This window comes from Lepisosteus oculatus, chromosome 5, assembly GCF_040954835.1.
Source record: "Lepisosteus oculatus isolate fLepOcu1 chromosome 5, fLepOcu1.hap2, whole genome shotgun sequence".
Lineage (NCBI taxonomy): Eukaryota > Metazoa > Chordata > Actinopteri > Semionotiformes > Lepisosteidae > Lepisosteus > Lepisosteus oculatus.
The window spans coordinates 440,271-464,336 of NC_090700.1; the positions used below are offsets into that span (position 1 = coordinate 440,271).

The 24,066-nt window shown below is 41.5% G+C and overlaps 1 protein-coding gene across 3 annotated transcripts in view; it reads right to left on the minus strand.

The window, feature by feature from the left end:
• Positions 1-24,066, minus strand: part of gdpd5b (glycerophosphodiester phosphodiesterase domain containing 5b) — a 65,438-nt gene that overhangs the window by 23,077 nt on the left and 18,295 nt on the right. For 2 of the 3 annotated variants that reach the window (XM_015341676.2, XM_015341677.2), the window contains exon 2: positions 18,102-18,265. In XM_015341676.2, the coding sequence (XP_015197162.2) occupies positions 18,102-18,218 (117 nt within the window). In that variant the 5' untranslated portion in view covers positions 18,219-18,265. Of the gene's footprint in view, positions 1-10,634; positions 10,711-18,101; positions 18,266-24,066 lie in introns of those variants that run through there. The other variant, XM_015341679.2, reaches the window with a different exon arrangement.

The following is a 24,066-nucleotide window of genomic DNA, read 5'->3' on the forward strand; positions in this document are numbered from 1 at the left end:
AAAACCGTTCCAAACACAATATGCCACTTTCTTAATACAGCCTGAGTAATGTGTAGATGAAAAAGCAGAAGACGGATCATAATGCTCATAAGGACATGGAACAAGCCAGGTGTTTCCCAGCATAAACAAAAAGCAAAAAACTTTTACTTTTTATGTGGATTCCATGTGACTGAGTGTAAAGATACCTGTACTTATGCCCGAAAGGTACCTGGGCTTTGACTGGGCAAACAAAAATACTGGAGAGTCTGCATCACCTAAATAAACTCAGGGGAAGGGTCCTGGCAATGCTGCATCCACAGTGTGCTGTTTTATTGACTGTCTTATGCGTCTTTGGAGACGAGGGCAGGATTTGAATCATTTCATCCTGACAACTGAGTAAGAGTCAAAGGCACCACAAGAAACTGACACTGCATTCACTACTGCATGGAACCAGTGAGCCCTTTACTGACTAGCAGTTCATTTCCTTTGCAGTCATCGAGTGTTGCAAATCTGGATATTGAGACAAACTATTTAAGGAAAATAACAGAATGGCTGAGTGATTGGCAACCACATTCATCAACCCCTGGACTCGCTGCCTTCAGTTTCACTGCAGCGAAAAAATGCTCATGTTGCATTAAATCCAAGATATCTGGTGTCCTCAAGCTACAGATACCCTGCCATCCCTTACCCAGCACACTTACAGCATATAACCATGGATTTATTTCAGCTATTAAAACAAAACAGTTCACCTGATCTGCAACTGTTCTTTTACTCTCAGACTTGAGCTGTATCTGTTAAAGATGCATTTAAATGTCTTTGCAAAACATTCATTTTAATAGTGTTTTGGCAGATTAATGGCCATCAGGATCTGCCGAGACCAGCTGTTCTTCCCAGCAATGCGAGCTTGTGCGAGGGTTACTAAACAGGCTCAATCAGTTAATTAGTAGTGATTAAAGAAGACATTTGAACCCTCCAATGGTTTCAAAATATTACTTAATACAGTGTACGAATTCAGATGATAATTAAAAATAATGGATTAAGCATACGCTTTGAAATTTGTTTTAATTAGATCTGGAAACATCAACTCCTGACAGGATTATCACTGAACTTCACAGAAATTAGGGTCTGTCTGCAGTCATTGATGTCCAATTCATCTTCCAGAAGGTAATTGCTTTTTAGTAAAGGCACTTATTTAATTAGCTCATGGGACTTATTTCGTGATCTTCCATACATTTCAAACATTAGGCAATGGTATCATGAACTAAAGCACTTTTGTTATATTTCCAGGATGTGAGAAACACTAGGGAGTTAGACTTCACTGGCCAGTCATGTTAAAAAAAACAAGTTCCAAAAACAGCTTAATGATCGGTATTTTATTGCCTATGAACTAAAAAAAAAAACACCAAATCAGGGAGCCACAATAACATCATGGTAAAAACAAATCCACTGAGATGTTATATTATTTAGTGATAAGTTACATTTATGGACCACTCTAGACCAGGACTGTGCAAATTAGTTGCCAAAGAGTTTCCAAAAAAGGTGCAAATAGATTATCCAGATGAGTAACTAATAGCAAAACCATTAGTCTGTGTAACCATAACCCAGACTGAAGCAGGTTAAAGCAGAATGTGCAGAAGTAGGCAGAACACGGACAGCACACTAAACATTTTATCCACAAAGCTTTTATTTCAATATCTGCCAGGTAAGAGGTAAGCCTGCAGGAACAACTGTAGACGCCTGGCTTTGAATCTGCTGGTGTTCCCAGCAACAGAGAAGGTCAGTTTATGGTAAGTGCATGGAGCAATGAGATGTCGATAAAACAGTTACCTTCCACTTCACGACCAGATGACCTAGTGGGTGATCAGGACTTAGAAAGCTGATGGATCATGGAGCAAAGGGCCTGGAGCTGACCGCAGCAGCTGCATCCATTCACAGCTGCAGAAACGAATTAATCTGCTGTAACAGGAGGGCCTGGTCTGTTGAGGAGACTGAGGAATTGGCTCCATAATGAACACATGGCCTGGAGACAACGTCAAGCACACTCCTCAATGACTAGTGGCAATTTTGACTAAGTCTGCACCTGATTCAATCAAGTGATACAAATACATACAAATAGGCCAGGAGCGTTCTTCTGCCTCACAGCCAGTGTAAATGTGGGAATGCAGTTGCCCACAGGCAGACTGGGGCACTAGTGGCCCAGACTGTACCACAGACAGCAGCTAATTCTCTCAAGATCCACAGCTGCCTCGGCCTCACCCTCTGACTGCTTTCATTTGAGTGAGATTGTATCAGACTCTTTTCACTTCATACAGATAGTGCCCTGCCAACACTAGCAAGTCAAGTGTGGCCAAGTTTACACTTTATCTACAGTATACTCCAAACTGACTGCCATCTCCACTTGATTACAGTTTTATCAGAAATCTATAGCACATCCTGCACAGAGCTAAGCTATTACAGCTTTCCTCCTTCTACGAGTTGTGCTGAAAGATTGTCAGTCTTCCTTACTGTAAATATGAAAAACGTAAATTCTGTAATTGAGCCTTGTGACTCACCCAGCCAGAGTTTATCCCAATTTTTGTTTAGAAGCGTGGCATAAGATTGTGTCCCCTCCTGGGATTTGACACTGGGCCTACACAGGGTTAACTCCCAAACTGCTGGCACTCATTTAGACAGGTACAGTAGGTAAAGCACCCGACTGAAGAAAACAACCATGTGACTGATCTGAAGCCACAGCCCTTCAGTCTGGGGTGCAGAGTCCTAATCGCTAGTCTCTGCAGGCGATTTCCAAGCATCCTTGTGTTAAGGTAAAAAAGAATGCACTTCCATGGGTTATTTCAAGTAGGCATCTTTCTAGATTAGGATGTATAATTGATGCAATATGAATATTGTTACAGGGAACTTCAGCACAACAGGTTTATCACCTGCCACCTGGATGAATATTCAATAAGAATCAAATCATTGAAACTGCCACACTGGAATGTGTGGAGTTATAAAAGTAAGGGGACTTTATTATGCCCTTTCTTCACAATTGTTATTCATGACAAGCTCACAGAAGGCACTCTGTAGATGGAAAGAGCTTCAGACTTCCAGCCTTTTTGTTGCCTTGTCTGGTGCTGCCGGCAGAGAGGGCTGCACTTGAAGAGCTCCTGTCTTTGATCAGTTCTTTCCTCTGTCCCGTAAGGCAGTGCTTACTGGATCATCTCTCCCTGGAGCAGTCCTGGTACAACACAAGGCCTGCCAGGTTCAGATGGTTCAGTTATGACACCACGCAGACTGCCCCGAGACGGACCACTGGGCAACAACTGTCCATCTGTCTGAGAGACTGGCTTTATCCAGCACACGGTTAATGAATAACTTGCAGAGAACAACAAACATTGCGGCAGGAAACCGAAACATGCTGGAAAACACCCGAGCTGCAGAGGTGAAACAGCATTGCTTTCTGGAAATAAGACGAACACCACCAAGCTGAAAATCTTTTTAAAATACTGTTTGGCACAAGCCTATTTTTCAGGAAGAAGGTATGTGGTATAAAAAAAGACAGTAAAATTAAAAACGCCTCTTTAATCCTCCAGGTCATTGAACTCAATTACTCAAACTTTAGAGATGTTTCTAAACGCTACTCAATAGCCACTCACATTCCTCTAATGGCTGTAGCTGGGCTGTGAAAATTACTTTTTTTCCATGGAGGTGGAAATTAATTCCTTTTCAAAAGCTGCACAATTCCAATGCTGACTGCTGACAGTGAGACAGCAGGCTAGGTGCCGTGATTTAAACTCCAAGTGCTGTTCAGCACAGGAGCACTATAAATAGAGGGATGAAAAGGGATCAGGGGGTAATTCTCCTAAGTAGTACTGTAAACATCCCCTAGCCACTAAACACTGTTTCCAAAACCAGACAGGGAGGTCCAGGTTACAAAAGCTGGAGAAAAGAGAATGTTTCATGTGAATCTCTATCAGTCTGTACTTGTTTCAAGAAACAAACTCTTGAAGCTTTCAACCCTATCTGTATGTCTGTAATGTGGCCGTTTTAATAATGTAATTCTTATTGTTATTTCTATCACTTCTGTTGCCAATGTTTTTTTTAGCAGCTGCTGCAGTAAGTCACAAACACCAAATGTTTGCTGAAGTTGGGCTATTGCCGAGTCACTTGAGACCTGAATGGTAAGGTCTATATACCTAATGCTTACCTGGGAACAGGTAACTGTTGCACCAGACAGAAGACACTCTGTTTCACTGCAGAACAAGATGAAAGGTTAGAAGAAGTGTTGATTCAGGTGTTTTTAATTGTTTACTTTATGCATTTTTAAAACCCACTGAAATTTTACACCTGTTATTCTCAGAATTTAAAAAAAAAATTTGACAACAAGCAGTTTGAAGGTCAGTTTCTAATGGTGAAGTGTTTTTGCCACCATCATATCGTGTGCTTACCCCCAGCCCAGTTCTCTGCACACCCTCACAGAGGGGCAGCTTTCATCGTTCAGCTCCCTCTTGCAGCACGTCGCACCATACTTCCTAGAATAAACTAGGCTAAAACATACTCGTGAGAGTCTCCCTGTTGCTTTGTGTGCCTACTTCTGCAATTCTTCGCTGTGGAGCTGCAGACTCTGAAAGGAGTGAACTGCTGTTACTCCAGCATTTGAAGACAGCCACGCTGCTTAAACTCTCCTCCTTTGTTACGAGCCTACTATAAGGTATATCCTAAATTACAATAATTTAAAATGCCAGATAAATTCTGGGTACATTTTGTGGTTTGAAGACCATAAACTTTAGAGCTTCTCTAAAGCATCACTGAAGTAAAACTGGAATGAAGCATTCCCCATATTGTGCCTTGTCAGACTCTAGGAAGATTGTGAAACCCTTTTTAAAGGCAAAACCATATTAATAATTCAATTTTAAAAAATAAAGGATTACATATTCCCCTGACCTACAAGAGACACAAGTGGCCTATGCTGGAGGGACGTGGATTTCTGGAGGCAGGCCAGGGCTCAGGACGGACAACGCTACCAGGATCATGCGGCTGTCTGGCAGTACAAACAGCCCTTTGCACCTGGATTGAAGCAAGAAAGGTGGGCAATAAAGAGCACTGAATCTGTCAAAAGGCAGAAACAATGGATAAGCTACCAGCACAAATCCACACTCACCTACACAACTTCAAGGGAAAATACACCTACTGTTCTACCCAGTTCAAGCTCCTCTCGACCCTTGCTAGGGGCAGCCGCCTTGCAAGAAAGCACCTTGTGGAGTTTGTGCATGGTCTGTCCCCCCCCTCTCTTCACTTCTCAGAGATATAACTGCTCTTTCTGAAACATCTGCATGATGGACAAAGGACAATGTGTGAAACATGAAGAGATTGGATACTTGTGAGGGGAGTGACACATCAGCTACAGGGCAGAAAGTGCTCCAGCACTGCCCTCAGGTCTCAAGGGCAACTGGCACTGGGCATTTTGAAAATCATGAGCCTATATACACAGAAGGCCAAAATAGCCCCTCGGTGAACCGAGTTGATCCCTCACCCTCACAACTCCTGCACTTACATGCTCAGTTTGCTCATTCACTAAAAAGTCTGATAAACATACAGTACATTAACGCAGGGGGCTGGTCATAATCTTCACCAGTGTTTCCTAGGGAGGATAAAGAGAAAAGGTGCCAAATTCATCCAATCTAGATGCTATTTGCTGTGATCCTAAATTGGAAAAATACTTGTTAAATCATATTCACTGCAGGAGTGAACATCTCCACCCATACTGTAGGTCTCTGGGTACAGTGACAAACATTTATACAGACAAAACCTCAGCAGTTTTACAAATGGATTTCTCCAAAGCTTCACAAGGGCAGATTTGTAGTAATTCCCTACACTGGCCCTCTCTCTACCCAGATGAAGATTGAAGCCTCTGGGAAATCTTGACATTTAAATAAAAGTCTTGTTTTTAACAGTTTTCCTTTCTTCAATATACCTCTCAAGAGAAATATTAGGTGTTGATACCACAGAAGACTCAATTAGCAGCTCTTTACCTTTTGGGAATTTAATTTTTACAAAATATTAAGAAGCAGAAACATCTTGTTTCTGGCTTCCTGGCTCAAATCCAATGATGTAATTTTCTGGAAAGCTACAGATCTGTCCACTTTAATATTAAACTTCCTAATGGTCTCCAAACGGCGTGTAATCAGACTCAATAAACAGCTCCCTCAGGCAATAAAATGCATTGACTTCAAGCAGATCAAAGCAGGGCTTGTGGGAGATTAAATTCTACTGAAGCTTGGAAGCATATTTCAGTTAATTGTAAGGGAATTTATTCTCTCAGATTAATCTCTCAAAGCTTCAAAAACAAGCCACATGTCTACACTCTCTTCACTGGGAATTCAGTTTGGATTAGACTAAGTAATATGAACACAACATGGAAGCAGAAGTATTTCTACAACAGTTGCATATGCTGTACATATACAGTGCCCCATCCTGAGTTTGACATCCTTGTTCTGTACACACACTGCAGTTATTCACCCCTCTCACTCAGTATTGGCACATTTACATAGGACCATTGAAGTTGAGATTCTCAAATGATTCATTATTTTAAACCTGATGTGCTACAAAATACTAAACACTTAACAAATGATATATAAATAGAGGACAGTACATCTTGACAACCCAATTATTTTAATCATGTTCCTTGCCTAGCAGTCACAAGAATTTAAGAAAGGCTATAAATGAGAGGAGGACATCCAGTCCTTCCAGCTCTTTTGGTAGTTAGTATTTAATCCAAGGATCTCCATCAATTGCTGAAAGAAACCGGGGTATCAGATTCGATCACTTGGCTGGGTAGCTTGTTCCAGACTCACAGCCCCAGGCACTGAGCTCCTGTCCTTTGCTGAAGAGGCAAGAGGTTCCAACTCAAGTGAATTATTGTCACTCATGGCAGACTGGGAAACGGACAATAATTATTAACACCCATTCTGCTCTTTCAGATGGTGCCCGGAAGACCGTATTGAACAATTAATTTTTTTCTGATTGTAGAAATCTCATCAGGGAATATTAATAAATAATAGCTGGTCTTAATTAATCTTCACATTACATATTTAACACATAGCCGCAAAGAATGTTGCTCAGCAGAAGGCTGGAAAAATACTTTTCTAAGAATTATTAGGTCCATGCCCTGGCAAGGCAGATGGAATAATCTGAGAATTAATCCAGAAATAAGAAGAGAGAAAACAATGTTCAGGTGGGGAGCTGTGTCAGCATGCGTAGGCTGAAAAGAGAAGAGAGAAAACACAATGTTTTGGCTGTGAAGCCACATGAAGAAGGCTATCAATTAAGGGCCACTATCAATTATTGCTCTCCGTTGCTTAGAAGACTGCTCAGATATCGACGTCAATAAAGACAGAAGGACAGAAGCTACAACTGCAGCCTAGGTCCCCCTCCTGATGGGCACAGTGGTCACTAATGTGGTTCCTTGAGTCCCCCTGTCTTCTGGTTTCTGCACCAACCTAGTTCCTAACCACAGGCTAACCAGTTTAAATTTACTATCTGTGGCAGATTCAAGAAGTTTTCAATTCAATTAAACTTAATTGTCATTAAACTTACACAGGTGCATAGTATAATGAAAAGTGTTTCTCATTAGTCACTCAGGAGCAGTATATAAATAAACAGAAGATACGACAATAGACAGTAACACAATAGCAATAACAGTTACATGTTATAACATAACATAAATAACATGTAATCAAGTAATCAAAACTGTGCAAAATTCCACAAACAGAGAAAATATAACAGGACAAAAACAGTGCAAGGTAATTCTTGGAACAGTGCAAAATTAGTATGGTTAAAAATAGTATGGTTAATTAATAAATATAAAATATTATTACGACCGGTACAGTTTTACTGGGCTATCGAGGGGACAGTACAATTTCGGCTTACATGTGTGTGTGGTGGTGTAGGAGTACAGTCGTTGTGGGTACAGGAGGATGTTAGGAGAGCTCATAATATGGTGGGAGGGAGTGGGGGCGTCACCAACTTGACAGCTCTGGGGAAGAAGCTATTTTGGAGTCTAGTTGTGTGCGACTGGAGTGACCGGAACCTTCTGCCAGATGGTAGGGGAACAAACACGTTATGACTGGGGTGAGTGGGGTCAGACAATTTTGGTGGCTTTTTTCAGACTCCTGGTGTTGTATATTTCCTGGATGGATGGTAAGGCTCTGCCGATGATCTGTTGGGCAGTTTTGACCACCCGCCGTAGTGCCTTACGGTCGGATGTGGTACAGTTGCCGTACCAGACTGTGATGCAGCTGGTCAGTATGCTCTTCACCGTACATCTGTAGAAGTTGGTGAGGATCTGTGGATGTAGGTGTATTTTCTTCAGCCTTCTCAGGAAGTACAGCCGCTGTTGTGCCTTCTTGATGAGACTGGAGGTGTTCAGTGTCCATGTAAGGTCCTTAGAGATGTGAACACCTAGGAATTTGAAGTTATTGACCATCTCCACCGCAGACCCTTCTATGTAGATGGGGGATTGAACTTTTCCTTGTCTTCTGAAGTCAATCAGCTCTTTGGTTTTGCTGATGTTGAGACATAGGTTGTTGGTTCGGCACCAGTCTGCGAGTTGTTTTATCTCCTCAGGACAAACTGGATGAAATAAAACTCAGGCTCACTACTCGCCAGGAAATAAAAGACTGCTCCATTCTTGTGTTTACGGAAACGTGGCTTCACAACAACATACCGGACTCCGCCATTGTCTCCTCTCCCGGCGGTCACGGTCAGGTGGCTCCGCGGCTTCCGGGTCTGCGGTGTAGAGGATGGACGAGCTGATGTAATCCAGGTCGAGCGAACTAAAGGAGAAATCCCTGCAGTTGTTTCTGATGTCCAGTAATGTTTTGCGGTCTTAGGAGAAGTAAGCTTCAGTGTTTTGAGTAAATAATGTGACAAAAAAACGTAAGAATAACTCACAAAAAGCACCATTGTTTGAGAGCTAATGAAGCCGCTGCGTCCATGCGCACCGCCATCTTGAATCTTTTTACCTTTCTTTATTTTTACCTTTCTTTCAGCTCTTAAAATGTTGAATGGGACTTGCCCTTGGGTCCAAATCTGTAACACTGATTCAATGAGTTGGAAGGCTCCCCTAATTCAGTTGTGTTGTCCAAAATGTTGTAAAGAGTACAACAGAGTTTGATACATTGTCCTTCTCAGCCGTGATGATTATCAGTTGATCAAGAGTTAAGATTAAGAGATTAATAGTTGTGTAGTCAGACATACAGTAGTAAGTGCAAGGAAGTTGTGGATAAACAGTTCACAGTTTGGATGATGAAGCTGTAGGGAAACTGTAACTTTGAAAATCGGGGTCTTTTTGAAAAGAGCAGTAACAAGTAAACAAGGAATCGGACCAGTTACAATTACATCAATTAGATTTAAATCAGCATCAAGATGAAAACCTGCAGGGGGGCCTCCCCCAAGCCCAGGGTCGGGAAGGACTTCAGAGGAGCGACTCTTGAGTCCCACCTCAGCACCCCTCCACTCGGCATGCACTGAGCTGCGGTATACTTTTCTCTGCCTTTTCAGATGCCCTAAAGAAAACCTTTTTTCTTCGGTAGAAGACAAGGCTTCTGTCTGTGTCTCACAGTCCTGCGGTTTATTTCAGGAAATAATTCTTCTCCGATACTACAGGTCCCAAGTAAAGCACAGAGCAGTACAGTATCTATTCAATCTTGTCAATTACTGTACTGAAATGATGTAGATTTGAGGTACTGAGGAAAGGGAATAACACTCCAAAGCTGTCCAAGGACTATTTATTCCTCTTTTTATTGAAAAGGGAAAACAACTTGATTGTGACACTGATCAGAACAGTGTATCAATCCTTAAGGAGGACATGCAAGAAAATCTGCTTCTTTGCACCACAATCACGTCGGTATTCAGGAGGAATTTCACACGGAGTCGCCGTCTTCACTCAGTTTGACGGCCAACCCTACAGGGAGTTAAACCCAATTTAAAAACATCCTATTCCTGCGGCTAACTTTCCCCTTTCCTTTACACCATTCTGCCTGATGCAATAATAATCTGCAGTAAAGGAATATGTTATTTTTGGCTTGCTTCAAAACTTTTCTTAAACTATTAAGAAATTCTCATCCTTTCTCATCTCTGCCTCATGAAATTATAATGACCTGGGCATCAACTTATCATAAACTGTTAAAAAGTATTACATTTATAAATGTCATCTTTTCTTGCAACTCCTGACCCTACATATATTGAGAGAGACACAAAACCTGCAAAATTGCAAGACCTATAATTAAACATGTTGATTAAAGGAAGATAAAGGGAAACGCTAACAAAACCCAATTACTTTTTTTCAAAGTTCCCAAAATAAACTGCAGAGAAAGAATACTAGTGTTTTAACAATGCTGTTTCTCAACAGACCTAACAAACCATTTCAAACTATTAGAATAAAATCTCACTCTTTGCGTGGCAGTTAATTATTAAAAAGGTTTTATCTGTGAATGAATGGTAATTACACCAATTTTTAAACTACAGTGCATACTGACACTCTGTATAGCATACTACCGATTCAAGCACGAGAAAAGTACAGTAGCTTTATCACTGGAGCTCTATGTATCAAGTAAAGGCAGAGCCAATGGAAAAACTTTCAATTATTACTGAGACATGATCAGGTTTCCATGTACCTTTTACTTAATGTCCTCTCAGGGGGATAGAGAGCAGCATGAGCCCAGCAGCTGGCCAACAGCTTTCGATGCATGACTGGAAGGATAACGGAACAGATTTCAATAGGTATTTGATTCCGATATCTTTCCAAATTGATTTATTCCTCTTAATCACATGAAACTGTTCTTGCCTAGATAATATACTCACAGAAACCTTGCTCGTCTGCACAACATTGGACCACATGAACATGATGGGTTACAGTCCTAGCGCATTCATTTTAACATTTTTTTGAGAGACCTCAAAGTTAACTCTAAAATGATTAAATGAATTGATTCTTATCTACTATCACTTTACACTGCATATCACCACTCCACAAGGGCAAAAACTGAAATCGGCGTCAGGACTGTGGTGTTTTTTGTGGGCATCACTTATAATAATCCACTGTAATAGATTTTTTCTTCATAAAGAACCTTTCTTTGGACTTGAGGAGATGCCACCCATCATGGTGGACCTCCAGATCGGATCCACACCCATTACTACAGCTAGCAGTGCCTTGTCATGACCTGCTAACCCCCCGCCTGATTCACCACTTTCTTCTGGAGTTTCCGATCGGACTCAGGATCTGCACTGGGGATTCCAGGATCTCTGGACAATGACTTCCACGTGTTTAACACGCTGTATATGTGGAAGCACATATCCCACTTAACACTTAACCAGGCTTCCTTCCACTGCTGTGCATTACACTGCCAGTGGAAATCAGTCAGAACATAAAAGGCATCAAAAGTGAGAAGAGAGAAGGCTGAGCCTGTGAGCTCGGGAGAGAGAGTTTTATGGCTCACTACATCGGGGGCTGCTGAAAGTGATGGAGAGGGAACCCCACGCCTTCGCAGGAGCCTTGTGCATGAAACAATCTGACTCCCCGATGTTCCTTCACAAGTCTTCAGACACGGCTTCCGTAACATTTGAGCAGCAATTCTACAGTCGAGCTGGAGCCTTAGGGTCCCTGCTGTACTCCAAACCACCGTGGCTTTCAAAAAGACCCCATCGGACAACAAAAACTTAAAACGGGTTAAATGCAGGACACTTAAGAGTGCGCAGCGTTTCAAATGTGTGGTTTAGACCACCACCACAGAGCTGAAACACAGCAATCCTTGTGCTACACACCTCAAGCCAAAGAGCTGGAAAGGAAGTGCTCAACTTCCATGCCGACTTGGGGGGGGGGGGGGGGGGGGGGATCATCTGAACCAGATTTGTCAGTTTGACCACCTTCGTTAGCACTGACGAGAAATATCCTAACAAGCAGCAGCAAACTAGCACTAAAACAGTGAAGACAAATAGGTTTAAAAGTGGAAATATCACATTTTAAGGCTTAGAAAACACTAGATTTTAAAGAAGATGTAAGTTTTCTCACATAGGAAGCCAACTAGGCAGTTCAATGGGAACACAAAATAGTTAAAACAAGTCATCCTTCCATGACTAAGAAATGCTCATTTTCAAACACTTATAAAAAAATGTGTTCAACATATTAAAGAATTAACAAAAAAAAGGTTCCCATGAAATGTTAGCTACGCTAGCCCATGTAGTATCCGAATAGTTCAACCCAGCTCCTGGTGGTCTTCACATTATCATTTCAATCTCCCACCGTTCAGTGTCAGAACGCATATAAATCCAATATTTTCTTTTCCTACATCCCTCCGGCTCACAGCAGTCTAAGCGCCCCTGGTGCCCACTTATTATTCATTACAGAGGTTAATAAAAGGTTTTCAACATTACATCCTGGTTATGGCACTGAAACATCTAATAATCAAAAGGACACTACAGTCTGGAGCAATGCTACATATATTTTCTTTTGGTAAAAAAGGAAATGACGTCTTGAAATTAGCATATTTATTTTAATTCAATTGCAAAAAAATGACTCATCCGATTGTTCCTTTTGTATAGTAGTTCTGCACAAAATAAAATACATAAACATTATATCAAAATACAAGGGACCCGAACAGCTGATTTTTTAAAATTATTTCATCTTCACAAGAAGAAATAAAGAAATTCTAAATGAGAGATGTTTAAGTTATTTGGCTTCTAGTAGCTGACTGATGAGAGGATCCATTAGGCATCAGCTCCAACACCTTGCTGGGCTTGTTCCAGCTTCTCTTCCTGTAAAGGGCCTCCTGTTTTCCATTTTAAATAAGGCTCCTCGTGTCCCCTTGTTCATGTTTCACTATTGATTCTGAAGAGGTCTGTAGGGTTGCTGTTGAGGCTTTGCAGGTCTCCTTAGTCTTTTCTGTTCTGTACTAAAATGATAGTTCTTTCACACCAACTTTTAATTTGTTTAAAACTGGTGTGCAATATGTGTAAGTGGATTGGGCAATTTATTTATACATCTATACAGGGCAATACATTTTCGTTGTGCACTGTACATTCTGGTTTATTTTGTATGTTTTGTATTGTGTGCAATTCTTTATATTCCATTTTGTACTGACTATTTATTGTACTGTTGTATTATGTTGTACTGTGCTGTGTTGATTGTGCCTCGCTGCTGTTGCACTGCAATTTCCCTTTCGGGATTAATAAAGTATCTAAACCTGGCAGTCATCTCTGGACTAATATACTGTATCTTAATGTTCAGTTTGTTTTTTTGTGAAGCAATCAATGTGTTAAAATGCACTACAATACCTAATAATACCCCCCCCCATCTTTCTATATATGTTCACAGATTTTGTTTTTACTACCAGCATACACTCTACACTTGTCCACATTAAAACATAAGAAAGCTGGAATCATCTGTAACCTATCTGGCCCATCAGATCAGTCAATTCTCTAAAGGTCATCAAATTTCAATATTAGTCCTGATGGATTTTTTTCTTTTCATTTTTATAAATTCTTTGCTACTTCTACAGTGTTTGCTAGTCCTCCAAATTGAGAAGGATCTGCAAACAGTAGTTTGGGTCAGCAGTCAGGATTGTCAAAAAATATCCAAAGGAAAAGGGACATGTGGCACAGGCAACTGCATATGCCAGAATCTCAGTGATATACAATATTAACAGACTATATGATCCCTGCGCTTGAGCATTAAACCTTTTTTTGAACCCTCCATTTTCCTGTTCTATGCCTTTAAACGTGTTCCTCCAATTAAAATTACCTTTACTCCTTACAACATGCAACTTGAGAAGTTTTGTTTATTGAGAAATGACTGACTCAGTCACTCAATATAGTTTTATGGCACATCATACAGTAGCATAGAGAGAATTAATAAAGCACAGAGATTCCATGGAGCAAAGGAGCAAACCTGAATGTAGGAAGGCCAACTTCCCATTTTATTTGTTGGCTGGGCATTCCTACCATCCGGGAACACAGCAACAGAGGACTTGGGAGTAGGCAGATTCAAGCAGGACCTGCGAACCTCTAACAGCTTTGCCATCACACAGCGCCAGAGTTTCCTAGATCCCCAAGAAACCAATCAGGATGGAGTTTCTGACCTAAATACATTGAAGTGGATGTGAATGAATTGTGCCACCCATTGAACCCATGGTGAACCCATGTCCCTGCCCCCCAGCATCAGAGACGTGCAACTCAGTCAGGGTTTGGCACTCATACGGTCTGGATGAATTGCCAAATTCATATTAGTAGTCTGAGCCTCGCAAATGATCTCTTGTCCCCATCTGAGCCAGCTTGTCAGCTAGAAGTGCTGTTCCCACATCTGCACAATCACAGACAATAAGCTGCTGTCCAATTTGGTCCTGCTCCCCAGCTGTTTATCAATTACCCATAACGCACTACAAGTGCATCAATACAATTGTCATGGCAATCATGTCATTTATAAAGGCACTTTATAAATAATCGATGTATGAATGTAACCATGAGTAGAAGAATAAACAAAATGCCTGATGCATCACATTTTAAAGATTTTTTTTTCCAGCAGTTATTTCAACTATTGTTTTTCCACGCAAGCAAAACCCCTTGAGTCTGTGAAGATCCACTCTGTGCTGTTAGCCTTTGGGACGCAGAACAATTCACCTTTTCCTGGAGTTCAGCTTTACAGGAAGCCAGTATTCTTGTGGTTCAAAAGTCCAGGCTGTGTTTAACACAGACAGCAGGAAGAAGGAATATTGTCCACCCTGTGCAGACATTCACAGTCAGCCCTCCAATCCTGTGACTAAGCAGCCAGGCTCAGGAGCTGGAGTAGCAAAGCAGACATTGCATAACTGACATTAGCAGATCCCACTATTTATTTTTCCCCATGCGAAAGGAATATTTTCCCTTATGTGCAACAAAGGCAGTCTTCTATTATGGAGGATATACCGTTTGGACATTTCTTCTTCTTGCAGAGTCATTTAAGGGTTGGTTGGGGGGGAGGGGGCAGTTGAAGAGAACTAAAGCCCTGTTCCTTTCAATATTCACAATAATGATTTCACACAGATGATTCAGCACCTGAATAATTATTCAGATTATTCAGCTATTATTTGAGCTACCTCAAAGCGTTCCCTGTAGCTGCATAATTGTTGAACTGACAACTGCTGTAAATTTTGCAGCCCTTGAAGCAACATACAGTAGCACTTGTTTCAGGACGCGGGGAGACTGCGAGAATGAAGCAGCCCTTTCACCACCTGAGTGCTGGAGCAGAGGTGTGCAGAGCGCAGGCTGCCTGGATTCAACCTGGGGAGCAGTGGTGGAGGCAGATTTGGCTTTTAGCAGAGCAGGAGAACTGGCACAGAACAAGCCTCCCAGGCAAGCCGTTAGCCCCCCAGAGACAACACACCGTCCTCTGTAAGAGGACACGAATATTCTATTAGCTATAGAGCAGCTTTCACGCATTTCAAGGATGTACATAAACAACAGGCAGCTGATGCCATCTTGCCCAGACAGTGCTTCTTGGCCCCGAGCACACAGGTCAGTACCAGCCTCAGCCCTTCCTGAACAGGGAGGTCCACATTACTCAGGAGTAATGCCTGAAAGCACCAAAAGAGGATAAATATTTCAAGAGGTTTTTGCCCTGTCCAGCTCTAAGCTGAACATTTGAGCTGTTCAAATCTGCAGCCCCTTTTGTGAGGACATTCACCTGCCATCAAAGATGTTACTCACCTTAACACCTGGATTATGACATTTACAGAACTGGTGGGTGTTTTAGCTATTATTTTTAAAAGACTCAAGCTGAATTGGCACTGAAATGTGTGCCAGGCTTTTCTGGAGAATCTCTGCCCACCTAAAGCCCAGACACTGGGTGGGATGTGCCATCAGACTCTCAGATCTCTCCCACTGCATTACCAATCAGGCCCATGATCTCAGTGCTGCACAGATGCCGCCTCATCCTAAAGCACAGTTTATCAGTCTGCCTATTCTCAGGCACATCTTCCATTCAACTACACTACACATTACAGCCAAAAGGTTCAATTTGAGTGGTGGCTCTGTGGCTAAGGATCTGCACCTGTGACTGGAAGGTTGCCGGTTCAAATCCCGTGGCTGGTGAGGAATCCTACTCCGTTGGGCCCCTGAGCAAGGCCCTTAACCCCAACTGCTCCAGGGGCGCCGTACAATGGCTGACCCTGCGCTCTGACCCCAAGCTTCTCTCCCTGTCTCTGTGTCTCCATGGAGAAAAGCTGGGGTATGTGAAAAGACGCATTCCTAATGCAAGAAATTGTATAGGGCTAATAAAGAAACATTATATTATATACATTATAAATTCAAATTCACAGTTACAGAAGCCAAGTGAATAATCTTACCCATGAATAGGAATATAATACAGACCAGAAATGCTTAAACCAGGGTTATTGCTTTTTACTGTCATACAATATAAATTCCATTACTGAATCTTTAACAATCTCTAACAAACAAAAGCATGATTTTGGATGACTATATATTAGTAAATTTAAATGAGACTTTGCATCTGCTTTCAATGTTGAATTCCTTAATTCCTATTCCTATCATTAATGTCAGTGTTACTGTCATCATAAATTCAAAGCAAGGGAGATACTAAAGATAGATGGAGCCCCCAGGCTGGACAGCCCACTGAGCAGTTGCAACGCTTGATAAGTCTGGATGTGCAGACGGGCTGTGGAAGAATACTATCAGAGACTGGCTTCCTTTTCCCGTTTCTATTGTTACTGGAAGAGCATTTTCTGTCCAATCAGCAAAAAAGGGGATACATTATTCAGACATCTGTAGAGAAATGTAAAATGTGTGTGTATCCTTCATGGTTCTGTACCAGAGATCCATTTCATTCAGTGTTGAATATAAAAAATAACCTGAGTCACAGCCATCAAAGTCCAGAAAATTAAGCAATTAAATAACTTTCACTTAAAAATCTGTAATTGTTCTACTAGCCCGTCTGTACCAGAAACAGAAGATTTTCAAACTCCACGCACCTTATGAATCAAGTGTATTAAAAAACAAGATCACAGCTATTAAAGACATGGATTCAGCAACCTCAGGTTAAAAAAACGAGTAATGTTGAAACTGACACTGTTCAACAATCCATTTTCCTTTGAAAGCACTGGGGGGAAAAGCTTCTCATCTACTAACAGCAAAATCTTTTGTCACAGGGTGTACCAATATGCCATTTGGATAATATCATTAATCTCACACAGGACTAGCTGATTCAGAAAATTTGCAAACTTGCAAAATGATCAGTATTTGACTTCCAAAAGCCTTCAAAAGTTGTAGTAACAAACGCATTGATTCCGACTTAAGTGTAATTATTGCAAATTTATATTGAATCCAAAGCCTCTTAAAGCTAGGCATGGAATGTGCACTTAATCAAGGATTAACTACAAGGTTAAAAGTAATGTATTCTGATTTATTGAAAATAAAACATTCTTAAAACATTCTCTAGGTGTAACCGGTGCCAGAATGTGCAGGGTTTGACCATGCGTATTTCCAGTGGTTTACGGTTTCTTCCCTTCAGGAGCTAGAGTACCAGTGTGGGTTGAACCGTAAAGTAAAGTATTCGAGGGTTTACTGAGGTGAGAGCAGACTGCTCGACAAAAGGGGGAAAAAAAATCTCTTTGGTAAGAGGGTTCAAGTGCCTGAGGTGTGTAGCTTTTGGCGGATCTGCAACAAACAACCACACCAGCCGTGTGAGCATTTGATATAGAGACGCATATAAGAATGCATTTCCACACGGCTGTCAGAAAGGCCAAGGTTCACTGGTCACCACTAGAGGTATCACAACTATGAAAGTAAATTTTCCTCGCTGTGTCATTGAACAAGTTGCATTTTAGAAGAATGTGCTAAAACAGGTGAAAGGAATCTTATCATCCTGTTTTGCATTTCTATCATTCTTCCATAGGTCTGGAGTCATCCACAAAACCACCCCCCAAACACCCCCTTTAAGTACAGATATGCATTAGCATAAAGATGACATATCATCACAGATATTAATAAAGACTAATGCTGAATATAAGCAGTAGCAAATGATTCCACTGATGGTGAAGTTATTGAGTGCTCCATCAAGCATTCCTTTTGCCACCTGTAAGTCCTGGCCCCGTGCTCACCTTTGTAGTGTCATCATGTGACCGCTGGTACCGCTTCCAGCGACACCCGTAGATCCCCGTCAGGCATGACAAACACAGCTGCCTCTCATACACCTGCAGGGGTTGGTGCTTGACCATGCTCCTTCCGTCACTGCCCACTAGCAGGCCATGAGGAACTGGGAACCCTAGAAGGGACAGAGAACACCAGAGGACCATCAGACACGAGGCCAGAAAGCAGGGTGTCCGCTCACAAGAAAAATAAAACCATCAAAAATGCCTTTGGTGTAAATCTGTTTTTTCAGTGCTCTCCTGCTACATGATCCACATTGCTTTATAAGACAAGAAAAAATAGCATTCATGAAGAAAACTGTTGATGAGACACATTGGTAACAACTTTAATAAAATATTAACCTGTACTTCTGTTCCGTCAGTAGTTCAAGTAGGGAGCTGCATCAGTGTGCGTCGGCTGCAGAGGAACAAGTAAAGGTTTATTCCTGCTGAAGAGAGAAGAAACAACGTGTCGGCTGTGGAGCCTTCTTCAGTTATCAGGCTACACAGCCAAAACGTTCTTTCTTTTGTTCTCTTTTCAGCAGGAATAAACCTTTACTTGTTCCCTTATGTTCCTTAGCAAGATTTGAAAACCGTTACACCATTTTAGAAGTGATTTTGTTTGTGCACACATAAAGAGAACAAATACATTTTCAGTCTATCGATGTGAAATCTCACTTTACGATGAGTTTCTGTGAATAATATGAAAATTGAAAGTATAGTATAGTGCCAGGAAAGATTTAAAACTTCAGAAGCATCTCCCTCAGACTAAAGTAAATATGCACTTAATATTCTACATAACACCAGATTAAACCTGACAGGTTTGGTCTGTTAAACACACCTTTACCAGAGAAGTGAATTAATCTTAAAATTCATTTGTCATGTCAATAAAGATCAAATATAATTTCCTGCTTGAAAAATTCTTAAAATGTTACAGCAACAGCACTGCAAAAGCAAAGTCATAGTTGTAAAGTAGGTTTAAGTCCTGAAGAGATGAGGGCCATATTTATTCACTACTCTGTAATTAATATTTTGCAAATCCTCCCCTCGCAGGGATTACACTGACCAGATGCCTCCTGTATTGCGCTATTAGGTTCTGGCACATCCAAGGGAAAGTTGGCCATGCAGAATTACTCCTTCAGACCTATTGGTTTCCATTAGCAAACTGCCATCTTGAGTTTAGATTTTCAATTGGATTGAGGTCTGCACACTAAAGGTGCCAGTCAAAAACGTTCTGCAGTAAAAACCATTCCTTTTTCCATTTGAACGCAAGATCCAAAGCAGTGTAAAGATGAAAAGCATATTTTCAGCCATGTTTGAGCTGGTGAAAGCAGCGTGAGGGACAAAAACAGACCACAATCATAGATAAGCATGAGAGTAGTCATAATGATACACGTGTATTAAGGAAAGGCTATTTAAATTCACTAGCTGATAGAAAAGAGAACCAGCATCACAGGTTAGGTTTTCTCTTGGTTTAAAGTTAGTCGAAGACAAATCCAGTTTTAGACCATCTGAGGGGGTCTGCACTTGTATAATCAACATAAAAAAGAAGTAATATCATCACTGCAATGTGAAGCGTGTTGATTTTGTGGTTTAAGACCAACATCAGTGGGAAGTGACTGTTAGCCTTGCTGCTTATGTCGATTCAAGAAAGAGTCATTTTTATGAAGACCTTAGGAAAGAATGAGGTAAAACTGTTGGTGATGTTGAATCTATTATGGCAAGTCAAGGGCATCTTAACAGGTTTAAAGCTAACTAGAGAAAAATGTACATAACATTCAAGTATTTACTAGTATTACAACAGTATTGTTTTCTACTACATTTCAGTGTTTCAGCTGCATTATGGGTAAAATAGATATCGGTGGACTAGCCTGGGAAACTAACCACCCTTTATAACATTTCCCATAGAAAACATGTGTTCAAGTCCCAAACGAACATTTGTAAGGCAACCCGTTTAAATAGTGGACTTCCTGGGCTGTCCTTAAAACTGAGAGAGCTTGGAAAAGCAGATGTGAGCACAGGCAGATGAGTAACATTTGCAATTCTACTGGGGCACTGAGGACGATTGCAGAGCACAGCCCAATAAATCACTGAGAGTTCATACTCAGCCTATCCCAGTTCCTACAGCATTCAGTGGAATGGGAATACACAACTCCCCCCTGGAGAAGCTGGCCCCTCCAGTACATTTGGCCTGACTGGAGCAGTCCTGAGCCTTAACCACCGCAAGAAGGAGCCCCCAGAGAGCCCCATAAACATGGTAAAAACTAAGCCTGGAAAGATGTGGGCAATCCAGATAAAATAATTTCATGATGCAAATACCCTCCAACTGTCTAATCTGATAACTGCAAAATACAGAGTAAAGTTACACTAGAAACTTTCCCAAGTGCCACTCACTGAGCAAAGACAGATAAATTCCTAATTTCCCCAGAGCTTGCAAAATGCTGATTGTATCAGTTGAGACTCTGATCTTCACCATGACTGACAAAGATGTTTCCATTTCAAATTATTCCATATATCTCCATGTCCACAGCGTTAGACTGTCTCTCTCCAGAGCACAGCTGCAATATTGCTTCTCCTCCCTGGAGGACAGAAATACAATTTGCAGAAAAGCAATAAATGTGTTAAAGCCTGAAACTGGTAAATAGTGCTTTTTAAAGGTATTTACCCCCTTGCAATGGTGCCCCATGTTGTTGAATACAAAAGTACTTTGTTTTTAAAGTTTGTATGATGAGAGTGAAATGAGAGAGAAGCCATTAGGTTTATAGTGAGTCACACTGCTCACAATTACAGAACTTCAGCTAAGTGAAGATAGGTGGCCCAATATGGGGTGTACAATCCCAAAAATGGCATCCTGGCTCCAGGGTTTCATGCAGGTTTCTCCCGACTACCCAAGCAGAAGCAGGACAAGCCTGGAGAACTACAAATTCTGAAAGTAAACACAGTACACAGTGCTGTGCTGCTCATGAGGTGCTGTAGAACAGGCAGAAATGAGGAGTGCCGACACTATGACAGAAAACCTCCCAAATACTTAACATTCTGAATCGTGCTCGATCCCTAAAAAATTCCAGACCACACACTGCAGAGGGAGAGAGTGCCTTCAGAGCTCCTACCCACTGGCATATTTCACTCCCTCATTAACACCTCGAGGACAGTCTTCACTTCCAGTGTCTTTAATCAGACAAAGCCAACTCTCCCAGGACACCAGTATCATTACTGACCTTCACAATAATCAGCTCCACAGTTTTCTATAGTAGAAAGGATCCATAGAAGTGGAAGATTTTAGGGTTTAGCCTGACAATTGGTTATTAAACAGAAAACAAAAGAGGGCAGATAAGGACTGAATGCTCTTAATGGGGTAATGTAACTAATCGCGTACCACAGGGATCTCTATTAGAACCACTACCCTGCTTAAATTTGAGCTAGATTCCTGTGTAGTTAATAAGCTACTGAAGTTCGCACATTAAACAAAATTATGAGGGCCAGCAAACAATAGAAGTGCTGATTCGTAATGTCGAGTTGAGAGTTAATTATATTATCAAGTCAGTTTTATGGGTATAACCCCAGTGCCCTCTGTCAGAGCCCGGGAGATGATTTGACTGGAGTAATGGCATCTTTCTCCAACAACATCACAAGCTCTTCCGCACTCAGAAGGGTCGAGGAGTCTCTGCCACTCCAAAGGTGGAGGGAGCGCTGGGAGACTGAACCCCAGCTGTACTCAGCCAACTATGCACCGCCACCGGAGAAATTCCAGCCACACTCGAAACAACGAAGGAGCCAAGCTCCAACTGGCAATGTCTGAACCTGTGTTCTGAGAGAGCACCTTCGTGCCACACTACAGTGGCTTTCATAGGTTTGCTGGGCATCTGTTCCAAAGTAGCTCTAGGCTATTCTCAGGAAATCATTATTTGCTTAACTTTACGTAAGAAACGTCTTTTACAGGCATTTAACTGTCAGCCTTGAACTGTTGCCAGGAAATCTCCTCACCAAGTATGCTTGAAGCTTACATAGAGACGAGATGACTCACACTTCCGAAGCAAATATAAAGTGGAATCTGAAATTATAAAGAAAGACAGCATAAAGCTATTTTTCCAACTAACAATGTATGTTTTTTCTCACAGCTAACACAACAAAGAGTCTTCTCCTCCGTTTCTGTATGAGGAGCCAATCGCATGCTGTCCGATGCATCCTTGCAAAGCTTGCTGCTCTGAAAAGGCAGCCTCATCCCCGTCACCCACCTGAGGCCGACGTCAAAGGGGCGATGACTCAGTGGCTCCAGCTCTCTTCAGAGTCACTGGATCACAGATGTCAAGGTCCAGGACAGCATGTGTCCAGGGCCCGTACAAAGCAGTAAAAAACATCACATCACTGCAGTGCTGATCACTAATCAGTGTACTTTGTTCTGCAGTTTGTATTTAACCAATACGGAGAAGTTTTTTTTTTGCATTGCACAGCAAATAAATTATCTGAAATTCAGTCTGAAACTGAAAGGAACATCTACCTCTACATGCATTTAGAATACACTAATGTAAAAACAGTAGCAGTGCTACCAGAGGTTTCCAGATTGCAACTCTGTTCTGGCAAGAAACTAAATAAAACAAATCAATTGCATAAAATAATGGGTGTTATGAAGAAAAGTTATTCTATAAACCACTGCAAAGAGATTTACAGGTACTCAAGGTGCTCACTTTGTTCAACACTTATTTCCTTCTCCAGATATTCTAGGTGGATGCTGCACATTGGTGGTGGTGGAGGAGAGTCCTTATTACCTGTAAAAGCACTTTGAGTGGAGTGTCCAGAAAAGCAAGATAAGTGTAAGCAATTATTACATTAGAGGTGGAAAATAGGTTTCTTGGAGTTGTTTCAGAATGTCCCACCAATTTTCAATTGGGTTTAGATCTGGTGACTAAGAAGCCCATTAAGTTTGGATAACATCAGCGGCATGGTCAACACACCATCATCACCCTGGAAAGCTCCTCTGATGTCAGGAAAGAAATGAAGATGATCACTCGGTACCATTAAGTAGCAATTAGCATTAATGGTGCTAATTTTAATGCCCCACATGTCAAACTGTTGGAGTTCATGTGCTCTCATCCATTTGTTGATAACACGGTGAAGGATGACTAACCTGATCATACCACATTTCTCTACTGACCATGCTCACCATCACTGGACTCAGAAAAGGTACATAAATAGATTCTGCACTGCAACCAGGCTATGGTAATCCACTCTGTGGCATTCTTGGTGGACCATTTTTGATTATCCCGGCTGCTTGGATCTCAAGTAGAAATATGCTGTCAATTGAAATTTACAGCTGCTTGCCGTTTTAGCCTTAGACTTTGAATTAGTGCACAGATATCCTGATCCTTGAATTTTCATGCTGACATCACCCTAGACACCATTGTGCTTGTGAAAAATCAGCAAACTGAGCTGTCTTGATTACTGAAACTGCTGCCAAATGCACCTCAGTCACCACACTTTCAAAGTCAGTGCAATCTCCTCTTGTAGTCATGTTGGCAGAAGCTACAGGCAACCAGGCCAGTCCAGTATTTTTATGCAGGACCCTAAGCATACTGGGGTGCTTTTTGTTTAATTCACACATGGACAACACCCATTTTGCAGTCCTTGCTTTCAACAGACTCGTCATCTCTATTGTACCCATGCTTTTCCATTTTTTGGTCCGCTACTTGTTGTTCACGCGTGTTGCAAAAGAGAGAAGGCATGGAAAGGTTGCAAATAAAAGGAGGTTTAACAGCAAACCTAGCTGTATAGGAGCCTTCAAACTGGAAAAGTGAAGCAGGGGACGCATTGCTAAATAAGAAGTGACTAACACGCACATGATATCACTTCAGAATTCGAAGAACACCTCAGTGACATTACCCACAATCCTGCCTGCATGCGCATCTGTGATCAAGCGGTGCTCTGTGCCACAGGGGACGAT